Genomic DNA, 21,824 nt, shown 5'->3' with positions numbered 1-21,824 from the left:
CATAGGCCAAATAAGTTCAGCTTTCCATGGCCACGACACTACCAATTGCAAAGCACATTTCATTATTCAACCACTAAACTATGTCAGGGTTCATGTCAGAATAGCAGCAGCAGACACCACAACACTCAAGGCAAACTTCTCCTGACAGTCTTTTCTGTTCTGCCCTGACCTGCAATAGCTGCCCCCCTATGTCCAGAGATTTCCCACTGCTTTTCAGAGTGGAAAAAATAAATAAGAAGTCAGAAGCAGAGCATTATCTCCTATTTACTTGTTACTTGACATACTCTAGTTACCTATCGCAGCAGCAGCAATACCACGGAAGAACTGATGACTATTAATCAACAGGATTTAAAATCCTGCTGTGGTCAGGCAAGCAGGCAGCATATTTTAGGCTCTTTCCTAAACACTAATTACATTTCCCTTCCTTACAGAAAAACACAGAACATAGTCTTTCCTGTTATTCAGCAGGTCTCATGCTATTCTGAACCTCAACATCACAGTGGGGGCGAGGAGAAATCTGTTTATAGACAGGGACTACCGCCACAATACTGACCCATGATTTCAAGTAAGGCTACCTCTCTACTTCCACATTTAAATTCTAAAAAAAACACATCAGACAGCCAAAACCCTGCCATAGATCAAGAGAAATGGTCACATAACATAAAAGCTTTCCTTTCTTCAAAACAGAAAACAGCTTCAGACTGCAGATTTCTTACTGAGCCCTACTTTGGCAGCAGCTTCTCATTTACAGAACACAGGGCAAGTGCTGTGCAGGTGCGCTTGGGGTCTTCTCTTACGCACAGAAAGAGAGCATCATCTCTCTCCCTGGATGCAGAAGGACAAAGGCAAGATAAAGCACTATCCCCATAAACAAAAACACTTAGTGTATTTCTATATCAAGCTTAAACAGAACCAAGGAAACACAGGCGCAGATTCTAGGACTGAAACTACAGACTGCCATGATAGCCTAAGCTCATTGCATAAAAAAACATCAAAACTTCGCTCATTAGTTTCTGCTCCAATAATTATGATCTGAGCTACACTGTATTTCTAAAGGATGATCATTTTTGATTAAGAGGAGTTCCTTTCCTCAGATAAGCACCATGTTTTCAAGAGATGGCAAACACAGCAAATGTTAAGCTCTTATATATTCATCCCCATGTCTGGTGACAGAAGCTGCTGCCTAAAAAAAAAAAAATATCTGGCTTTCTTTACGTTCTTCATTTGAAAGTCAGTCCTGAAAACCCAGCCTGTGCTATAAGTGATGAACATGCAAACATCTGACCCTGAGCCAATCTGAAAAATACCGCATGCACCAGTTTTGTCAAGAAGGGAAGCAGCACTGAGATAAACCCAATTCACTCTAAAAGAGCTCATTCACTTAGTTAAAGGAGAGGCAATCAATGACTGAACTTTAAGAGAAGACTTCAAATAACAAAGCTCTGGCCAGTCTTAGCAAGAGCTTGGCCTTTGACGAGATGAACAAAGCACTTTTCATTTTCAGCATGTCTTGAACACTCAGTAATGGAAACAGAAACACTCTGCAGTAACACTCGCCTCCCATTCCCATCCAAACACTACTGCACAGCACAAGAAATCCTGGAGAATCCCCAGAGCATTGCAACATCTGTATTACCGATCCAGCACTTGACAGCTAGGTTCTAGTTTATGATGCAAGTTCCTAGCCAATCTCCCAACAAAGCCAAAAAGTACCTGGAGGAAAAGCAAAACATCAGACTAGACTATGCACAAAAAGCTTTGCTTACCTGCATTTTCCCCAAGGCAGAACTGAACTGTTCTTCAGCAGTGGCCTGGAGAGTCCTTGCAATGGTAATGGCATCACCCCCAAGGAGCACCTGCCGAAGCTGTCCTGCTTGGGTTTCTAGGACTGCTTTACTAAGCTTTGTCAAGCCTCGCATGACCATGATGGCATCGCCCGCCATGACTGATGTCCTTCCGTGCTGCAAGATGAAAAAGAAGGAGGGGAGGACAGGGAAAAGAGGCAAGAGGTCAAGGAACAAGCTCGCAACCAGTTTCAAGACACCTAAGAGCCAGTGGCATATCTCAGACAATCTGTTTCTGCTTTGGCAACCAGCCACCATGGGAACTTTGCAGCTCAGATAGCACACAGGCCAGCTTGAATGACAGCTAGTTAGCTGACCTTACCAGACAAAGCAAAAACTCTCCTTATGACTGTTCATGAGTTAGGGTAACATTCCAGGACTGCATGCAAACGTTCAAGTTACCATTGACCAGGGGAAGCAAAGACAGGTAAATGTCAGTAACACCGCAAAGATGGCCTTCATTGCTTCCAGATGTTTAAGAAGGATTGATAGCATTAGCATTTGACCTTTAATTATTATCCAGCCCTGAAACATATTCTCAGGGCCTGATAGCATGGACAAAGTGCACTGACAACTGTCACATTCCATTCCCTCCTGGAGTTATGCCTGCTCATTTTACGTAGCCAAATTTCTTCACCCCACACCAATGAGTAAGCTTTGTCTGTCCTTGAAGGGTAGTCTGCTCAGTCCCCAACTTGTAGCTCACTCTGCTACTTCTAATTGGAAACTTAAGTACACTCAGAACACCCATCTACCACAGCATTTGCAAAGTACTGCACTACAGCGATAAATTTTTGACTCGGTCCCCCCTCCCTGTTCACGAAGCACTCCATCCCAGATTCATAATAGTCTGTGCAATTTCAGCATCTTCAAAGACAAACTGAGTGCTGTCGGATGCAGGACAGAGCACGTCTGGGAAAAACAAGTTCCATTGACCCCTGTGTCTCAGCCTAGAACCAAAGCTGAGGCTCAGGACACCGGCTCGCCTACATCACTGTGGTTCATGTAAAAGAAAACCAGGAGTGGCCAGGGTGCCAAAGCCACTTTGCAAGTGAGATTTTCACCTGCTTATTTCACTCATCTCCCACATCTTTCAAGCACAGCCAGGGTCACAGTGCCAGAGCTGGCTCAGAGGCACGTCCTCCCACCATCGCTGACACTGAAGACAGAAGCACGCAGTTGGCACAAGATGCTGCCTGAAGTTCAACCTTATAGCTTTCTCTGTAATGATTTGCAGGAAAAAAAAAATATTCTGACTGCGATAGGTACCAAACACTAGTCTAAGGCCACATATTTAAGCTACTTCCCAGGTAGGTAGGTACACAGGTACCAATTCATTTCTAGAAGATAACCTGTCAACACTCACATATGCATTACAACCATAAACATTAAACACTGAAGCGGTACAAGTGATCCTGAGTCAACAGTGCACACAGCATCATGCCCTGCCACAGATCACAAGCAAGTGGATCCAGTTACCTTCTTGGGAAACACAAAGCCTGTCTCACAAACATGTCTGCTATCTCAGCCACGCAGGAGAAGCATGGCCTGCTATAGCTAAGTTTCTGCATAAGTGCACAGTTCTGCTGCACTCACACAGGACACGCTGTGTCATTATTACAGCTGAATTTCAGAAATGTACTATTATGCAAATACAGGGTAAACCCCAGAACATTACCAGAGTATTTGTTCAACAGCTGTTAATCTGTGATCAAAATCGGGAACAACTGCTGTAGCCAGGAAGTATATGTTATATGCTTTAAGTATCATCGGTAGAAGGACAATCAAGTGTTCACAACAAATCTGGACTTAATGGGCTAGCTATAAAAAGAAAAATCAAGCCTACCCAGGTCATTATTCTGTGATTGTCTTTACAAGACCTATCCATATGTTCCAGACTGGTAGCAAGCATTACTCCTGAATCTCTCCAGAGTTGAATCACTAGGGTTGGTTTTAACGTTGTACAATGCACTTTTAAAGTTGAAAGCTGCCCGTCAAGTAAGGAAATGTACTCTACCAACAGGAGGTGGTTTTTTCCCTGACATCTTCACACTGGAAATTTCCACATGGATCTCGCTCAAAGTATTTGCGGGCAGTCCCTGCAGTTCAGAGCCAGGCAAAGAAACCAGCCAGCACCGCAGTACTGTCCTTGCCGAAATGACTGTTCAAAGGTTGCCACTACTAAGAAATAAGTGCTTTTATAGTCACAAGTATTAGAAGCACAGGAAAGCCTGAATGCAAAAAGTTCACTCCCTCCCTCCCTCGAAGGGCAACAAGAGGTAATGCAATATAGATCAGTGTAGACCTGGACAACACACACAAAGACATCCACTTTTAACAAGGATTCTTTCTAACCAGTGATACTAAAACCATATCCTCCTCTCACCCAAAAACTGCTGAAGGGCTTATCTTGAAGTGACAGTTGATACACTAAATGTGCATTTAAAAAAAAAATAAATCTTCCAACAAAATTTCAGGGAAGTTAATGCAACCACAAATGGAAAATACACATTGCACAATGCGCACTCAACCCTCCATTGCTAAATATATCAACAAACAAAGAGGCCCAACTGCACTTCACAAGTTTGGCTATAAAACACAGCACTGGGCACATTGTTACCAATATCCTTCTGACTTGCAGGCTACCTCCACCATGTTCCTCTGCACAGCAGTTATAACCACCTAGCAAGTTCTTCGTTAGCTCAGAAGCATCAGCAAGATGCTGCTATGCAGCGCTGCCAAAGGACAGGCTACTGTAACAGGCTGTTTATCCCAGCACCCTGCTGCAACACAGACCTCCTTTCCTACCTGTAGGAAATACCAGCCTGCAGGCAACTGACTTGCTGTTTTCAACAATCACTTAGATTCTTTGCAGGTAGCTCAGAGACCCAAATAGAAACCCCAGTAGAAGCACAAAGGCAAGGCATGGCTCAATAATGACTTCAGAGGTCAAACCCAAAGGGAGTTACCAAGAAATAAAGGCTCAGAAAGAGGAACGTATTTTCAGAAGCGGGAGCTAATAAGTTCTATGAGAACTGAAGTGCTACCAGATGCATTTCCCTCAAATGGAAAAAATACCAAGTTATCTACTTTTTGTAGACCATGTTTGGCAAGACATGTTGGTTAATTATCCTGGGAAGGACACAGAAAGCAGAGACTAATGAGGTTATCACAACCAGAAGGGGGAAGTATGGAAGAAAACACATGCTAAATAATCAAAAAGGGAAAAGACTATACATAAATCACCAAGAATTAGAAAAAATACCTTTTTCTTCTTCAGTGAAGAAGCAGTAAGCACAAGCAAGGCCAAAAGACATGAAAACTGAAAGACATTTCCGAGAAGACTGGTACGTATCCCCAGCAATATGTTTGTGTTAATATCCAGTGCAAACAGCAGGCAAGGGACTTCCCCCCTCCTCCTTCCACCCCCGGCAAGTTCTATTCATACCACTACTAAATCAATACATAAACAGTGTAAGCAAACTATCGAAAGCAGATTAAGGAGTGGTTTCAAACAGAATTGGTCCAGGTGTACAAAGTCTATACCGCATTTGACTTGTCTCCTGAGGACTTGTTATCTAGCACTAGCAAAGTAGAGCACCACCAGCACGGAATATGGACAAGTCGGTCACGTCTACGCAAGCTGCCAGAGTACCTGCTAACCTGGATTGAAGAGGGGTGACAAGTGTCAATCGTAAGCTGTTTTCCAAGAATAGGCAGGGTCACGGTTTTTCCTTAGTAAACTTCTCACAGTTGAACAAGTCTCTGGAAAACACCCACACCTCCTAGCACGAGAAGGCCAGAGTCAAGTCATCCTCAGACACCAGACAAGGTTCATGCAGCAGGCAGAGGCACTTGTACAGGTTAGATGTCACACCAGTAGGTAAACCAGCTCCTGACACTGCACCAGATTTTGAACCCTGTCGTAATGACAAAACTACATCAATGCCTGGGATGCTCCTATGCATAATTAACACCTGCCTCACAAGCCACTGTCCTCTAGTGACTAACTGCAGCACGTTTCCTCCCTTATTCAACATGCCAGACTACTGGACTGAAGATTTAACCAAGTCTAGTGAGATACTCAGTGTATCAGAGACCAATAACAGAAATGCAAAGCCTTACAAAAGGCAACAGATAAATTCTTATACTTGCACTGTTTTCAAAACATTCCATTCATTCCCCTTTTCCACACGCTAACGTGTTCTACAGACACAGAGACCAGCTTCTGACTCCAAGTAGTTTTTTCTAGATACTTGTACAGTCAAAAACCTTACTCATACATACGTGTATATACACACACATATATAGGACATATATACATAGGACATACATAGGACAGACCAAGTTTAAACACAAGGAGACTTCTAATCATACAGGAATACACCATAAATTTACCTGAAAGTTTTCTGCACATGACAACACAGCCTCTTCCAATGTAAGGAAATTACTTCTACCATCAACATCCACCCAAGAAAGCAGCTCATTTGCTGTTGAGTAATTGAAAAAACAGACAAAAAACCAACCCAGACCTCACACCACAACCTCCCAACCAAACAAACCCCACCAAAACCCTAACAGTTTTACAGTAGCCCATACTCCCCCTCCGAGGTCTGCAGAAGTTTTAGCTGCCTTTTTTACCCCCACCTTTTCTTTTAAATAAAAGAGTCAAAAATAGAAAAATATTAGGCTGGAGAGGTAGTAAGGCAGATAATTAAATACCATGCTGCCAAAGGAAGCTATCTCTATACCGTCCCCTCCTCTTGCTACTATTCATTATCACAAAGGCTGTTATCTTAGTTGAATCTTAACAAGGACTATAACCCTGGAATCAGTGTTATAGCCACCCACACCATCAGAGCAATTGTGGCAACAGTATGAAATAAAAATAATAAACTCCAATAACAAGATACAGATGACCAGGTGCTTGGCATATTAGTCTACTGCTGGTTTATGGCCACAGAACAAACTTCAAAATAAGTATTATTCATCAAGCTGTAACTGGTCTTTTACAGATTTTTCCATTTCTTTCTGTGCGTGTTGCCATACCAACCATTTCATGTGATCCTTTCACTCATGGCCTTTTTCAGTTCCATCACACACCTCCCCACCAGTTCCTTTGATACCAGATTCCCAGGCCCCTGCCTAGACATATTTTGATTAGCTAGATTCCTCGGGTTGCAGCTGACCCAAGTTTTAACCATGCAGGGCACAGAACACACTGCGTTTCAACAGGACAAAACTGCCATCATCCTTCACATTGAACTGAAGATCTACCTTGCTTATCCTTCATTCTTCCCCCTCCCCAAATCTCTCACACACTGCAGCTCCAAAAGAACTCTTTAAAGATCTGACCTCCAACAGAACGAAGGACTGCTATGTTTGAGTCCTGCCCCGTGGGCGACTCAAGCCTCCTTAAACTGAATTCATCAAGTCTGCGAAAGCTCCTTTAAATCTACCCTTTCACACAGCAGCCTGCCAATGCCATTTAAAACAAACAACTTTGAAGGGCAGGCAGAACTTGTTTACTCTCTAATCATTATAATAGCAGTGCAAGGACTGATAAAAGTGGGCTGCTTGGCAGACAAATACATCTTTACACCAAAATTCAGAAGGCTTAGCAGTCATTTTTGGCAAATGACAGCTAGTTCAAAACCCAGTACGAACATTTTCCCCATAAATGGCTTGACAAACAATATAAGAGTGAAAAAAATGCTTGGACGCTTTAAAAGTTAGCACGGTCTGCTTTATTTTAGGCACAGATACATCAATGCAAAGTGAATGCTCTGGACTGATGGCTCTATTTACTTCTTTCCGGATAACGTCTGGAGACATGCGAAAGCATAGTCACAGCCCACGTGCCTGGAATTAACAGAGTCCCTTTCTATCCTGGCCATAGATCTAGAAATAATTCACTCGCAATTAAGATCCTAGTGGGAGAGCGCACTCCCTCATTACAGGCTACTTCTGCTGATATGCCTTGACACAATACACTATTAAATTGTCCCGGGCGCACGTTGTTTCCCATTACACTGGGGTAGAGCCAACTCAATCGCTGTGATTTTGAGGCTGCTACCAGTCGCTCTTCCCCAAGAATGAGTTCTGAGCCTGTTCCTGCAAATTACATATTTTCAGTCAGGGGACCAATAAAAGTTTCATTTAACTCACTTGCAGTGCAAAAAGATTTGGGCCATTAGGCCAGTATTTCAATGTGGAGTTGTATTCATACCTAACATCCTATCTTTGCATTATCTGTTACCAAGAAGAAAGGGAGAAAATAAGAGGACATGGAAAAAATGAGGGGTATTTTCTATTTATGCATTGAGCAGTGCTTAGAAAAAGCCATGGCACTGCAACCTCTACATGGCTCAAAAGCTGCAGGCACAAGTGTAGCTTTAATCACATGAATAACTGATAAATTCTGTGACTAAAGTTACTTCCCCATGCATGTGAATCTTTCATCCAGCAACAAGGACAACAGTATATTAAAATCAAAACAGAGCATGACCAGAAAGCACATAGATTAATACGAGATTGGGCAGATGCAATATCTGAAGCATATACTTAAGAAACCGAATTACCACAAGGTGAATTTACACCTTTATTTGTGTTTAAGGCAAGTTTACACAACAGCATATTTCACTAGTTCCAAGTCATCCCCGTCAGTGTTAGCATACACCATCACTTTAAAAGACAAATCCTCCACGTCCATGTGGAACAACTCTAACCAGCAGTTATTTATACAAAGGTTACACTAAAGCTCTGCACTGATTAAACCCAAACGTTGAGCTTCAAACAAAAACTAAACATTACAAACATCTCCCCATGGGTTTGCAGGGCAGCTCTAGGCTTTCACAGAGTCACTTCACCAATTACAGCAGAAGAGACCACCAAAGCTCAGCTCCCTGCCTGATGCACAGCTCCACAGCACTGAGCTCCCTGCCAGGAACCAGCAAAGCTGCCCCCTGGTCTCATGCTCTGAACTAGAATACAAATTACAAATGAGGGAGCTTATCAGTTTGTAGTTAATTTTGGGGTTGGTGGCAGGGTGGGTTGTTTTTTTTAGCATACACTGTTATGTTGTAACTGTTTTTATTGGAAGTTTTAACTTTCTGAAAGCACACCGAGTCCAATTTAGGAATTGGAAACCAATAAAAAGCCATGCTTCACAAAGAAGGTCACATTCCTTGAGACTCAAATACACCATTACTTAGGGCAAAATTCTTGAGAAAAACAGCAGCTCTTCCTCTTGCATTTAAACACATAGCTCTTCACTCACAGATCTTAAGAAGGTAAAGAAATGGGACTGATATCAAAGTTCTCTACTCTAGAGGGAAGAGAGCAATTAATCTTCCCAAAAATACACCCCATGTCCATGATGGTGTTGGGAAAAGAATCACAGCTCTCTCCAGAGCACCCTGATCCTTACAGCACACAGCCTATACCTAAGTGTCCTTTAAACATCCACTCCTACAGAGCAGAAAGAAACAAGGATTTATAGCCAGTTTGCTGAACACCTTAACAGTGTGTTTTTAACAGCTAAATCTAAATGATGAAATGCCACACCAGCAATGGGTTCTAGTCAGAACCTTTCTAATTATAAGCCTCTGGAAAACTAGACACACCTGTAACTGTACTGCACATGTGTCCTCCTCAGGTGTAAGAAGACATTTTGCTTATTATCCTTTCTCTACACAAAGACAGAACCATGCACATATGTCTTGAGTCACTGTTACAAAGTTAGTGAGAGGCACCCCATGCACATCTCTCCAGGTGGCATACACTCATCCTCTGCTCAGAGGGCAAGCATAACCCTTCTGTTATCATCGTGCACAGCAGGTCAGATACCAGTCTCCTGCTATTGATTCTGTGGGTATACATGTCTACACAGATCCCATGGCTTTCAACCTTGCCCTGGAAGCTAGGGTTAAGTTCAAATTTAGTAATTTACAGCACATCCTAGTCTATTCATAGCCCCCTTAAATACCAGCATCCTAGCTCTAGAAGCCTTTTTTTTCTGGCTGCGCCACAATGTCCTTGTAAGAAGAGGAAAAATAGGATGCAAGAACAGGACCATAGGCAAAAAAAAAAAAAAGGAAAAAGAAAAAAAGACTACTCCAAGACAAATTGATCTCTGTGCTAAAGGGGAGCATCATCTATCAAAACCTACAGCTCCTGCATTACAGCTCTGCCACAGTCCTCCAAGAAGTTATGTGTCAGTCCCTACTCACTACACATAGGTATTTTTGACACTAGGGTAAATAAGAGTAATGAGCTCTGTATTTCTCATAACTTATTACTAAACCTAATCCGCAAGCTCTCATACCTGATACGGAATCTGTAATCTACTATTATTTATGCTCTCTGTACAGGTTTTATGAAATCATATTCTATGTAGTATAGAACAAACATACTGCTTTTCCAAATTAGAAGAGCTGAAGTCATAAGCAACTTATATAGGTGCCTTTGAAAATCCCAAACCTCCCAGAGCAACTTCTGAATGACCATGCTCCACAAAGCTTTGCTATGCAATATAAAATTCTAGGCTTACCAATTTGAGAGGAGTTCTCTAAAAGAAAGACTCACAGTCAATCCACTTGCAGCTTACTGCCTAGTCATTCTCCCTTCTACCTCTTTCATAGTCCCAATTACTCTCTTGATGAGTGACGGTATCAAACCAAGATGAGAATTCAGTACTCCCAAATGGCACAATTCAGATAGCAGAAGAGCTGTAACATTTCAGAATACTACGTCAAGTCCTTTTATAGTACATTTGTTCAGCACATCCAGAAAAAAACCAAGGTGTGCCACTGGTTAGAAAGGAGATGTGAACAGCAATGAAAGGGGCTACTTCAAGAACTAATCTACACAGAAAACCAGGACAAAGTGCAGAAGCAAAATAAACACAGTAGGAAAACTCTCTGTAAGTGGAAGCTATCACCTGCACAACACAAAACAGCACTAGGACCACCTAGACCACAAGCAGATCATCTTTCCTCATGTCTCTACATAAAGAATCTACTTAACCTTTAAGACGACACAGCCTTATGTAGTTTCCAGGGAAAAAGCCCACCTATGGTTTAACTCCGTACAGGTGTGCAGACTTGTTAAGCAGACATACAGATCTGTAGAGTTTCTAGAAGCCAACGCCATGCGCAGGAAGCACATGGAACACTTAATATACTGAGTAACTGGGAATCTAACATGCTGCATTTAGTCCTACACCTCTACTGACTAACAAAACAAGAAGCCAACAAAGTGTAATAACACAACTGCGCAAGGACAGGGCAAAACTTGCGTATCCTGTTACATCTTGGTCTTTGTCACCAGCTTAGATTAATTTTGCCATCTATTGGGAGGGCAACAGGGGAGCAGGCAGATAGGGAAGGGGAGAAAAACAAGTGGCATCTGAAAAAAATGTAGAGCATCTTTGAATCTAAAGATAGGTACGTCAATAAAATGAGCTTTCACTGCTGGGTGGGAAAGCAGACACCGACTTAACCCCCTCCCTCAAACTACTGTGCTTTATGGTTAGCCTGCATTTGGCTCCATATACAAATAGCTTATTCTTCTTCAAGTACTGAAGGAAAGCACACACTCAGAACAGGCAGCACTTTAAGCACTTTTCTAAAACGAGCTGAGAGAGAAGCTACTCTTCTAAAGATGTTCTGCCCCAGAATACACAGCTCAATAAGCCAAAAAGCTTCATCATTCAGACTCCCTTCTTAAACAGCTTTAGAGGAAGAAAACCAGGAGACCTACATACACACAGGAGATACCTAAATACTGCTCCAGACTCACTACCTCCATCCTAAGCTGGACTGTTCACCCATCAGTACGAACAGATTTAAGGAATAAGAGAAATACTTATTCATGAATCAAGCCAAGTGCACTTAGCAAGCCAGCTGGACCAAGCAAGTTATACCATGCACACTGACATACAAGGTAAGAGAACACAAGACACGTGCCACCCACAGCATCCTTGTTAAACAATAAAAAAACCCACAGACACATGAAAACCAAACCAGTCTTTGGTTACAGAGCTTTTTATTTCTCTCTGTAGGTAATCAGCCAGTTTAACTTGAGTGAAATAAAAAAACCTCAGGAATTCAGCCACTGTCCCTCATCCATCTCAGTTTCTAGAAAAATAACAGCCCGACAAACAGGGTGTGAAACAACAGACCACTACTTGCCTGTAAAAGGACTAGTGGAGGACTAGAAGCCAAAAAAAGTTCTGTTCGTGCTGCAAGGATGCAATATGAGCTATTATTAACCTGTGCTAAATATCACAAATGAAATAACCATAGCTGCATTGCATAGTGCAGAATTCTCCTTGACAGCGATGAAACAAGGTGATCAACACCCAGGCAGTAAACACGTAAGGGAATCCTCCACATTTCTGACCTTTTCTTCTACTTATCACACCTCCATATTTTTAAAAGGGAGACACTGTCAATGCACAGCAGGTCACTTATTTTCCCGTCCCCTCCCTTGAGCAAGGCTGGACAACATACAACTGTTTATTCTAAGGATATCTTATTCAAGGTCACCAAGGTCACTGCTAACAGCAAAGGAAAAGCATTCACAAAATAGAGAAGCCTCCTGCTCTAAGAGCAAACAGACTGGTAAGCACACAAACTACAGCTATGCTTTGCCTTCTGATGATATATCAAAAGACAGACAAGTTCTTCTCACGTGGCACAGAAATGCAAGACCACCAACAGTCTGTTTAAATACCGGCCTGCTTTTTGCCTTTACCTTTGAGCAGTTTCTGAACCCCTTCAGAAGTCTTCTACTGAGCTACTATAAACTTTGGCCAGTATCCTCCTGCTCCCAGTGCTAAGCATTATCTTGCATACCCCTCAACAAATACACCCCAGTTCAGTGAAGCAAACTAAAGACAAGCAACTTGGGACATGGAGTCCAGAAGTTGTAGGTTAATTCTTTTTAGTAAAACAAAACTTCAGGTTATTGAAAGAAGCATCTTCTACTTCCTCACACATTTTTCTTTGCCTAGACTTTAAAAAAATAAAAAGTTTGCTTCATTTTTATCAAGATTTGCTTTCTAACTTCTTTATTTTTCATAACACTAACAGAAAAGTTGGGATTTTCATTGCACGGAAGGAACGCTGAAGAGAAGATCCCCACCCATACTCCTGCTGGGTGGGACATGCAGGCTATCAGAAGTAGTGTTAATGACAAGATACAGGTCTGCAAAAATGAGAATGGTCAGTAACTATGAAAGCAACATGAAACAAGCCAAATTTTTATATCTGCAATTATTTATAAGCAGTTTGTTCAGTGCCTGCTTAGAACTATCTCCCCATTCATTCCTGTTCACTTTGTTACACAGACTTTTGTGAAAAGGAAGATTATTTTCTGAGGTGCCTTAGCAGAGCCTCACCGTTTATCCTCCCCGCCCCATCCCACAAGCAGACCCCAAACATCCACACACTGCCCGCATGCCCACCTTCACCCGGCCGCACACAGCGGCCCCGGCGGCCGGGAGAAGGGAGCTCAGCCCCGGGCAGCCCGCGCACGGCACCGGGCGAGGCCGTGTCCATGGGCGCTGCCCGCGGCGGGCCGCACGCCCCACTGAGCGCGGCAGGAGCCGCGCTTTGCCCTCGGCTGGAGCCGAGCCCCTGCGGCCGAGCAGCCAGAGCCGCCGGCGCCGCTGTCCCGGGCACGGTGCCCCCGCTGCGGCAGAGGCCGCCAGGCACCGGCAGGGCCCCGGGGGCAGAGCGCCTGCCGGCCCCGCCGCTGCGCAAGGCCCAGAGGGGTCACCACGCACGTCGGGGGACGCGTCCCACACCGCTCAGTCACCCGCGGGCCGGCCCCCCGCCGCGGCCTCCCCCAGGCGCTGCCCCGCCAAGGGCGCAGAGGAGGCCGCAGCACTAGCTTCTGGCCCGCTCCGGAGCTCGGGCGGCCGCCGGCACCCCACCGCCATCGCCTGCCGGACCGCGCACCCGTCCCCCGCCCCACCAGAGCGACCCCTGGGCCGGGCCCCCTCTCTGCGCCGGGGACGGGCGTCCTCCCCGCGGCAGCGCCGCCCACCTCCCGCACCTCGCCATCGCGCACCCGGCAGCCCCTGCCCCTTCCCCTCCGCAGCGGCGGCCGCTGCCCGTACCCCGGCCTGCGCGCCCGGCTCCGCACAGCCCCGCGGCCACCGCCTCGCCCGGCCCGGCCCAGCTCCGCGCCCTCCGCTCCGCTGCTCTCCTCAGCGCGCCCGCCGCCTGGGCCCGCGCTCTTGTTTACCGCCCCGGCCGCCCCCAGCCGAGGCCCTGCCTCGCGCCCCGCCCCCGCCGCGCTCCCATTGGCGCCCCCGCCAGGCCCCGCCCCGCACAGCGGCGGAACCGCCGCCGAGGAGCGTGCCGAGCCCGTGCACCCCGCGCCCCCGCCAATGGCAGGAGGGCTCGAGCCAAGCGCCGGCCAATGGGGGTCGGGGAGTGGCCGGGCCGGCGCGCGCGGTGGCTGCAGCAGGAGGACGTGAGGCCCGTGAGGTCCGTGCGGCGGCGGCAGCCGCTGGGCGGGGGGGCGAGGCGAGGCGTGAGGTGCGTGTGCTGCGGGGGGGCTGGGCTGTGCGCGGAGCGGGGGCGCCGCCGCCATCGCGTGGGTAGGGGGCGGGCGGGCGGCAGCCCTCTCCCCGCCGCCTCCTGTCAGCGGCGGCCCGGCTCCCTCCGTGCTGTGAGGGGCTGCTCTGGCGGGTGGGGGCCGTCGGTGCCTGGCCTGGCCGGTGCCTCGGCGGGAAAGGCCGGGGGCCGGCAGCGCCCGCAGCCCCGCGCCTCAGGAGGGCCCAGGGCGGAGCGGGGTGCCCCTGCTCGGGCAGCCCTCAGGGGACGGCCCTGTGCCGCCTCCGTGCCCTGTCCCGAGCAGGCCCCCGGCGACAGCTCAGCCATGGGGAGCAGCTCCACGTTGCGGAGCTCCGTGTCCGAGAAGCCTTTGTACGTGGGTGCCAGTGTGATTTTTCAAAGCATGGGCTTAACATCGCCCATCGGTACCGCTCACGCCTGGGCTGGAAATGGCATGCTCCATTGCATGCTCACACACGCGTTGGAAATAAAAACAACGCGTTGTTTCCTACAGGTTGATTCCAGCTGTAATTCATGGATGCTGTAAGCAGCCAACAGTAACAGCTAGCTCTGTGCTTTTCTGGATGTTCGGGTAGGCGTCTGTCCCTGTCAGCAGCTTTCCTGGCTGAAAAATAACAATACATTCTTTATGGTGCATTTACCACATGGCTGCATTAGTGCAGAAGTATATTTAGATGAGGTTTGGAGATTAAATTGTTCATTTCTTGTTAAAATAAACAGGACTTGTAATTCCCTTCTAGCTGAAGTGTAACTTAGAGCAGTGACCAACAAACAGCCCCGAGCTTTAACTTCAGCACTCTCAATTGCTTGCTTCGGCCAGCCTTTTCAGCTAACTGGTAGCTTGAATTAAGCTCATAAATCCACACCGAAGGACCTATATCAAAGTCAGTAGGAGCTGCGGGTGCAGTTGATCTGTGAAGAGGGAAACTGGATGAATGGTCTGCTGTAAGTGTGTACAGGGGTTTAACACAACCCTTTGGTGAATATTCCTGCCAACCTGCTAGTGCCAGACTTGCCCCCCTCTGTAGAGAGGGATAATTATATCCCTTATCTCCAGCTGCTCATACCTAAGATTATTTGGCTGGTATTTATGAACACACAAAATACTGTTCAAATATGACATATATTCCTTCATGTCCTTTCTTAAAAAGTAAAAAGATATGCTTCCCACCCAAGCCCCACTTAGCTCCCCAGGTAAGCCGTAAGGAGGTCTCTGCTAGGCACTGAACAGTCAGCTACAAATACATTTAGCAAAACTCCTCAGCCAGACATTATCCAATTGGAAACAAGCCTAAGTCAGTACTAGAAAGGCTAGATTTAAACCTGAAAGGTTAAAAAACCAATTCCTTGGGGAAGACACGTTATTGGCTTAATTCCTTTATGCACAGGCTGTGCATAGACACCAGGTATCTGAAATGGAAAGGCCAAACATGACACTTCCATGTCTGAGAATGGGATGGAGACTGGATGTGTTAGATGATGCAAAAACCTGGCTGCAGTAAGATAACAGCCTCGGCAAGTTTTGTCCAAAAAATGCCTGTTTTTCTTTATTTCAATACTGACACCTCCAGAAATGCATACGAATTAACTGTGCTATTTGTGGTTAATTCCACGCTATTTTATCTAAAGGAAAGATCACCTTTACCCTCATCTGGGCAGAGATACGTTTTGGATGTCTTTTCTAAGGACACCCTTTTATCTACTTCCATAATGAATTTGGATTTCAGTTCTAAGTTTCTGTGTAACATCACTCCGCTGGCGTCAGCTCGGTGTTAATTGTGAAATACTGTCTTACTCACTGTGCTGAGCACGGAGAACTGCATGGGTTTCTGCATGAGCACACCGTCATAGTTTGAGATGTAGGCAGAACAAGCACAGGATAAAGCTCTCCCCATCTAGCAGAGACAGGCCTGGCTGGTTCCCTTTATTCCCATGTGGTAAACCATTGGATATTTCTGCCGCTGCTGTTCAATTTGCATCACACCTCCTGTTGTCAGGCTTTCTGCAGCCTTAAAAGACCCCATGAACTTGAGTGCAAGGCTAGTTCTTTCTACTAAAAAAAGAGAGAAGCGTCTTTTTTCCCACCCAGGTTGGGGTGTAAAGAGGTAGGACTGAAAGCTGGACTGAAGCTGCTGCGAGCAGATACTTTATGTCCTTTATTGTTACTGCTTAGTTCTTGAGGGGAATAGGGGCAGGACACCCAGAACTCACAGTCCAGAATCCAGAGGCTAGCTTTTGTGGGGATGGTTGCCTAACTGTGTCCACAATCCTAAATAAAAAGTCAAACATTGTGTATCTAAAGCACTGGCAGAATTGTTCGATGGCAAAAGCCATGCAAGACCTCCCTGTAAAACCAGAGAAAAATGGTAAGAGAAAAAATACTATCAGTATTTGGGCTTGGTTTAGTGCTACCGATTATGAGATTTACAGCCCTGAACCCTGGGAGAAAAAGAAGGGGTAAAGTGCTGTACTTCAAAAATATACCAGGGAGTCATCTTTTCCTTTGGAAAGGGTATTGATGGTTTATGTGACAGCCTCACAGTTAGCAGTTCCCATGGGCTTTGGGAGGTCCAAATTCAGGTTCCCTCTCTGCTAGTGAAGACTTAGGGCACTCGCAGCACTCCGCCTTCACATTGGGACCCTAATCATTATGCATGCTCTTGCTTTCTCCTCTCTCCAGCGTTATTTGTGTTCTTCTTATTACTATTTATTATTATGCTCTACACAATGGGAAAGCTCAGCAAGAGGAAATGAGAATGGAGCACTCATCCCTCCCTTCCAAATCCCAGACTTCCAAATTTAGAGTCTGGCCCTGTGCAAACCATGCCTAGTTCAGAGGCAGGAGACATGGACGCGAATCCTGTGGGGATCAGCCCAGGCTGCCCCTTTCTGGTTTTGTGCCCTCCACCAAAGGATTGTAGGTAAAACAGCAGTGACACCTGCTTCATCCATGCCATGAATCAACCATCAGAGTTTGTGTAGGAGCAATCTGCTAAATGTGCTGTGCAAACTCTTGCCAGATAAAGCCCTTCCAAGCAGGGTAGAGAAGAAACCTCTATGTAAAAACCTAAACATTGGCATCCATTGATGCCTTAGCGCCTCCAGTATGATGTGACAGCAGAATGAGGTTGTTGCAGGTTAAAGGTTTTTTACCTGTGTCTAGATGTCATATAATTATTGTGCTACATGCCTGCATGCTTTTGCAGATCTGTGCAATGCAGATCTGAATTTACAGAGCAAGCCAGAGCAGTCCTGCAAGAAAGCAAGTTGCCAGATTTTGAGGAGTCTCTTGTTTACCTGTAAGAACAAGAAGTGAACATGATTAAGGAACCAGTCACAACACATCTTTGGCACAACTGTGATTTATTTCTTGCATCTTGTTCAGGAGTGTTTTATTCAGTCAAATTTCAACATACTTGCTGCCTTATCCAGAAAAATGAACATTTCTAGCAAGAATTTTACACCTATGAGGATCATATAAATCAGTCTTCTATTAAATCAAATAAAGTTGATAATTTTTATTATAATAATGTGAATTTCAATATAAATACCATAATGATATATCTATCCTCATAATATATGTAATATATAAATGTAATGGAAATTATAATAAATTTAAATTATGACTAATAATGACTCACGCTTCCCCAGAGCCCCTCTGTCTACTGCTATTAAAATGATTTGTTGAAAAGTATTTAATTCTCCAAATATCCTGATACTACAAGTCAGAGAGAGGCTAGTACCTTAGCCAAGGTCAGTGGGAGAGCTTGATGTAGCAGCTGGAAGTCCTGACTCCACAGCAGATGCTTTAGCCATGCCATCATCTCTTCACCTTGTATTGCCTGTTGATACTTATATAACGAAGGGCTTAATGATGCAATTTCATGAGGTGCATAAACAGCTCTGCTGTGGGTCTGGGGTAGAAGCAGCAAGAATGGCGCTGGGAAGAGTGAGTCCAGGGCTCTTTGACTGTGACTTCCAGCAAGGTTGCGATCAGCCTTTGGGTGGGGTTGCTTTCCTTCCTCCTGTTTGCTGTTTTCTGAGAGGAGTCTGTTTGCTTACCACCTAGCAGCTCACCACTTACAGGGTGCCAAGGAACACCCAAGAAAAGCTTTGCCAGTTCTGATGCTGACTGCTTTGAAGAACCTGGTGAAAGCTGGCTTCTTTAAAGCCTTGTACAAAGTGGGCCACATTCCCAGAGAGGAACATGGAGAGGAACGGGCCAGAGTGACTAAACTTCTGCAAACAAAAAAAAGTTAGAAAACCAGAGCCTGGAATGATCTTTGGGTTCTGCAGTAAGAAGGGCTCCATTGCAACAGGAAATTAGTAGGCAAACAACTAACCTGCAGAAAAAGAGTTAATGGAGTCTCAATTAAGCAGCTATTGGTATTGTGATTAGGTTGACAAGTATTCAGGCTATTCAGAGAACACTCAAAAATCCTCTTGCATAGGACAGGCTCAAGCTGTTTCTCCAACCACAATAAAATATACGTCACCATCCTTCTCCTGCGTTCGCACAGCTAACCACAAAGCAAAAGCTGCTCTGGAAATGTTTCCCTCACTCTTCCTTCTCCAAGCGACTGCTGAGGATCAGATAAGCTACCTCTTGAGGGGGTTTGTCTTGTGTTCAGTCACCTTCTTTAGAGGGAAATTTCTTTCGGGCAGGAGGAATGTCTTATCTGACTATGTATATTTATGGTGTTCCATCAGCATATTATAATAATATAGGGATGATGTACTGGAACAGCTCAAGTAGAAGTCATTGGACAGGTGGCTTGGTTTTAGTAGCTAACTTGTAGGTATTTCAAAACCTTGACAGGTTTCAGTGACGCTCTTTGTACCATACGTTATTTACATGGCTTTATGGCCAAGAATGAGAGCAACAGCCTTGTAAAGAAATGAGATCTCTCTGACTCAGTCAGTGGTAGATGCACATCCAGTATCATCATAGGATCCAAATGATGAGCTATTTTTGTAATGCTTAGGACTGCTCTGATTCCTGAACTGTGTATTTTCATCCCAAAGCACTCTGGCATTCTTTGCACTTGTCCTTCCTTTCTCTCTCCCCTCACTGCAAAGAGACAGAGACAAGGGTCCATTTCAGCTAGCCAGTGAGCACTTTATTTTTAAGATGATTTAGTGCTGTCAGAAGGAGACAGTGTGGCAGTTCTCGAGATTCATGTTTTCTGTCCAAGAGGAAGACATAGTGCAGGGAACAGGACAGGTATTTCACAATTTCCGCCCCAGTTTTCCTTCTGGACCTCTCGGGAAGCAGCTTTCCTCCACACAGCTGGAGAGGGCAGGGAATGCCCGTGGGGCTGCTGGAGGGCCCCGAGCCCCCTGGCTGCAAGGAGGTGGGCAGAGGTTGCTGTTTGGTTCTGTGGAGGGGAGAGGAACGCTGAAGGGCTGCCTAATTGAAGAAGAAGAGTGGGGAGAAAACACAAAAACCTTCCCTTTGCCCCCTGTGTTTTGCCTCGCTGAGAAAGTTTCCTTGACAGGTGCCTCTCCGTGCCCCTGCTCACACCACTTGCCCATACTGTGTCACCAAGAGAGGGGCTGCTTTGGGGGAGGAAGGGTGAAGGGTGTCGAACCACAGAGGTGATCTATTATCTCTGTGGGTCTCCGAGGAAGAGAGCAAGAGACCTGGGAGGACAGCATTGGTAGCAAAGCTGAAGACTCTAGCATTTCTTGTCTCCTGCTATTTATCCAGAACAGACTGCAGTGGCTGTGGCCCAGGGTGTTTGTGGCTTGTGCTATATAGCTCAAGGGCACCGACCGTACAGGACTGAACTCTAATAGGAGGTGGGTGCAGGCCCACCGGTGCTGGGGTTCTCTCTAATAATTATTTGGAGAAAAGGTAGCAAATCTACTCTTCAGGCGTTTTAGATGGTATTCACCTGGATTTCTCCTCTCAGTGATGTGAGGCAGATCACAGCCTCCTTGTCTTTCACCTGGGTTTGCTCCTGCCCTCCACATACACATGCTCAGTGGGCTGGATGACATGATTTTCTCTCCAGCCGGGGGAAAAGAAGCATTGCAAATGCATTCTTACGAACTGGAAGTTTACATGTAAGTACACAGATTTTTTTCTCTTTAAGTTATGAAAGAAAGCAAAACTAGGTGTTGCTCTCTAGATGAGGTGGTAACAAGCCACAGCAAGCCCAGGCTACAAATGTGTTCATCACTGACAGATGATTGCCAGTAAAAGTTGTGCAGCACACCACGCATATGCCACCACGCCACGTTTGGCTGTCACTCATGCCACCCACTGCTCTCTCCAGACTTTGCCACATGGGTCCCAAGTGGGTACCAAGCACTTTGGAAAATTGGAGACAAGCCCATGGGGGTGGAGTACATTGATAGAAGGATAGTGCCAGGTGGAGAGGCTGCAGATAGAAGCACTAAATGGAAGAAAGTGATACCAGTCCTTGTCTTTGGCTTCTGTGTAGGACAGTGTAAGGCAAGGACAGGCACCTTGCCCCTGCCACCTTAGCAAATAATGTAGTAAAACATTCACAATATCATGCTCATCTGTTCAAATTCTGTTGCACAACAGTGATTTTTATGGGTATCGAGCAAAGTCATTTTGGATGATACGGAGTTGAAGAGTCTGAAGTTGCAGCAGTCTCTCTGATCAGCAGCTGTGTACCTCAAGAACACAGTATTTCTGTTTCTCCCCAGATCAGTGAGACTTGGTTAAACGTTATTCTGTCTGTAATTCTTCCTTATCTCTGGGCTAGACAGATCAGTTGTTTCTGCTCATTGTAAATTGCATTTGCTTGCATAGTTTGGTGAGTGCTTTGTCCTCCTGTCTTGCCACCTGATTGATTACATGTACCTCAATCAATCCTGCACAGGCATAGTAGAAAGGCTCAGTTCTTTGTAGCTTCCAGCCAGGATTCACTTTACAGATAACTAGCAAAGCCATTCACCCCCTGAGTAAACATGGCAAATTAATTTTGAAGCTAGGCAAACAGAAGCAAGTCCTTTGCATTTAGCCACTCTAAAAAGCCTTTTGCAAAGGACAGAAGGGTTATCCGGAACAGTTTGTGCAGAGTTGTCTTAAATGGGAAGGTGGGATGGAGCCAGAGAAATAAGGCTATTTCTGAACACTTTACTGGAACTAAGAATTAACACCAGTCATCACAGGTTGCTCTGCTGGCTAATGGTGAAGTGTGCTGCCAAATTCAGCCATTGCTCCCAGATTTTGGCACAGCATTGCCATGTCTCGCATAGCTGGAGAGCAGCGAGCCACCTTGCCCCAGCCTGGAACTATCCCCAAGACACCATGTTTTCTTTCACTGCCTTAAGAGCCAGTCCTTGTTCTGGCTTCCTGGCATCTTCCCTCCCTGTTCCAAAGGACAGCAAGGTGTGGGAAGGAGACCGGGAA

The 21,824-nt window shown here is 45.6% G+C and overlaps 1 protein-coding gene and 1 long non-coding RNA gene across 6 annotated transcripts in view; one reads left to right on the top strand and one right to left on the bottom strand.

The window, feature by feature from the left end:
- Positions 1-14,114, bottom strand: part of COQ8A (coenzyme Q8A) — a 46,147-nt gene extending 32,033 nt beyond the window's left edge. The window contains exons 1-2 of one of the 2 annotated variants that reach the window (XM_055725385.1): positions 13,972-14,114; positions 1,767-1,961 (exon numbers count right to left, since the gene is read on the bottom strand). In XM_055725385.1, the coding sequence (XP_055581360.1) occupies positions 1,767-1,943 (177 nt within the window). In that variant the 5' untranslated portion in view covers positions 1,944-1,961; positions 13,972-14,114. Of the gene's footprint in view, positions 1-1,766; positions 1,962-5,109; positions 5,233-13,971 lie in introns of those variants that run through there. The other variant, XM_005433998.4, reaches the window with a different exon arrangement.
- Positions 14,115-14,646: 532 nt separating this feature from the next.
- The window catches only part of LOC114014392 (uncharacterized), an 18,661-nt gene continuing 11,483 nt past the window's right edge, over positions 14,647-21,824 (top strand). The window contains exons 1-2 of one of the 4 annotated variants that reach the window (XR_008734898.1): positions 14,647-15,005; positions 17,115-20,503. This is a non-coding gene — a long non-coding RNA (uncharacterized LOC114014392). The remainder of the gene's footprint in view (positions 15,006-17,114; positions 20,504-21,824) is intronic. The other 3 variants (XR_008734899.1, XR_003557849.2, XR_003557850.2) reach the window with 3 other exon arrangements.

This window comes from Falco cherrug, chromosome 13 (genome assembly GCF_023634085.1).
Source record: "Falco cherrug isolate bFalChe1 chromosome 13, bFalChe1.pri, whole genome shotgun sequence".
Taxonomy (NCBI): domain Eukaryota; kingdom Metazoa; phylum Chordata; class Aves; order Falconiformes; family Falconidae; genus Falco; species Falco cherrug.
Note: the sequence above shows the minus strand (reverse complement) of the source record. Positions and strands in the feature narration are given on the sequence as shown.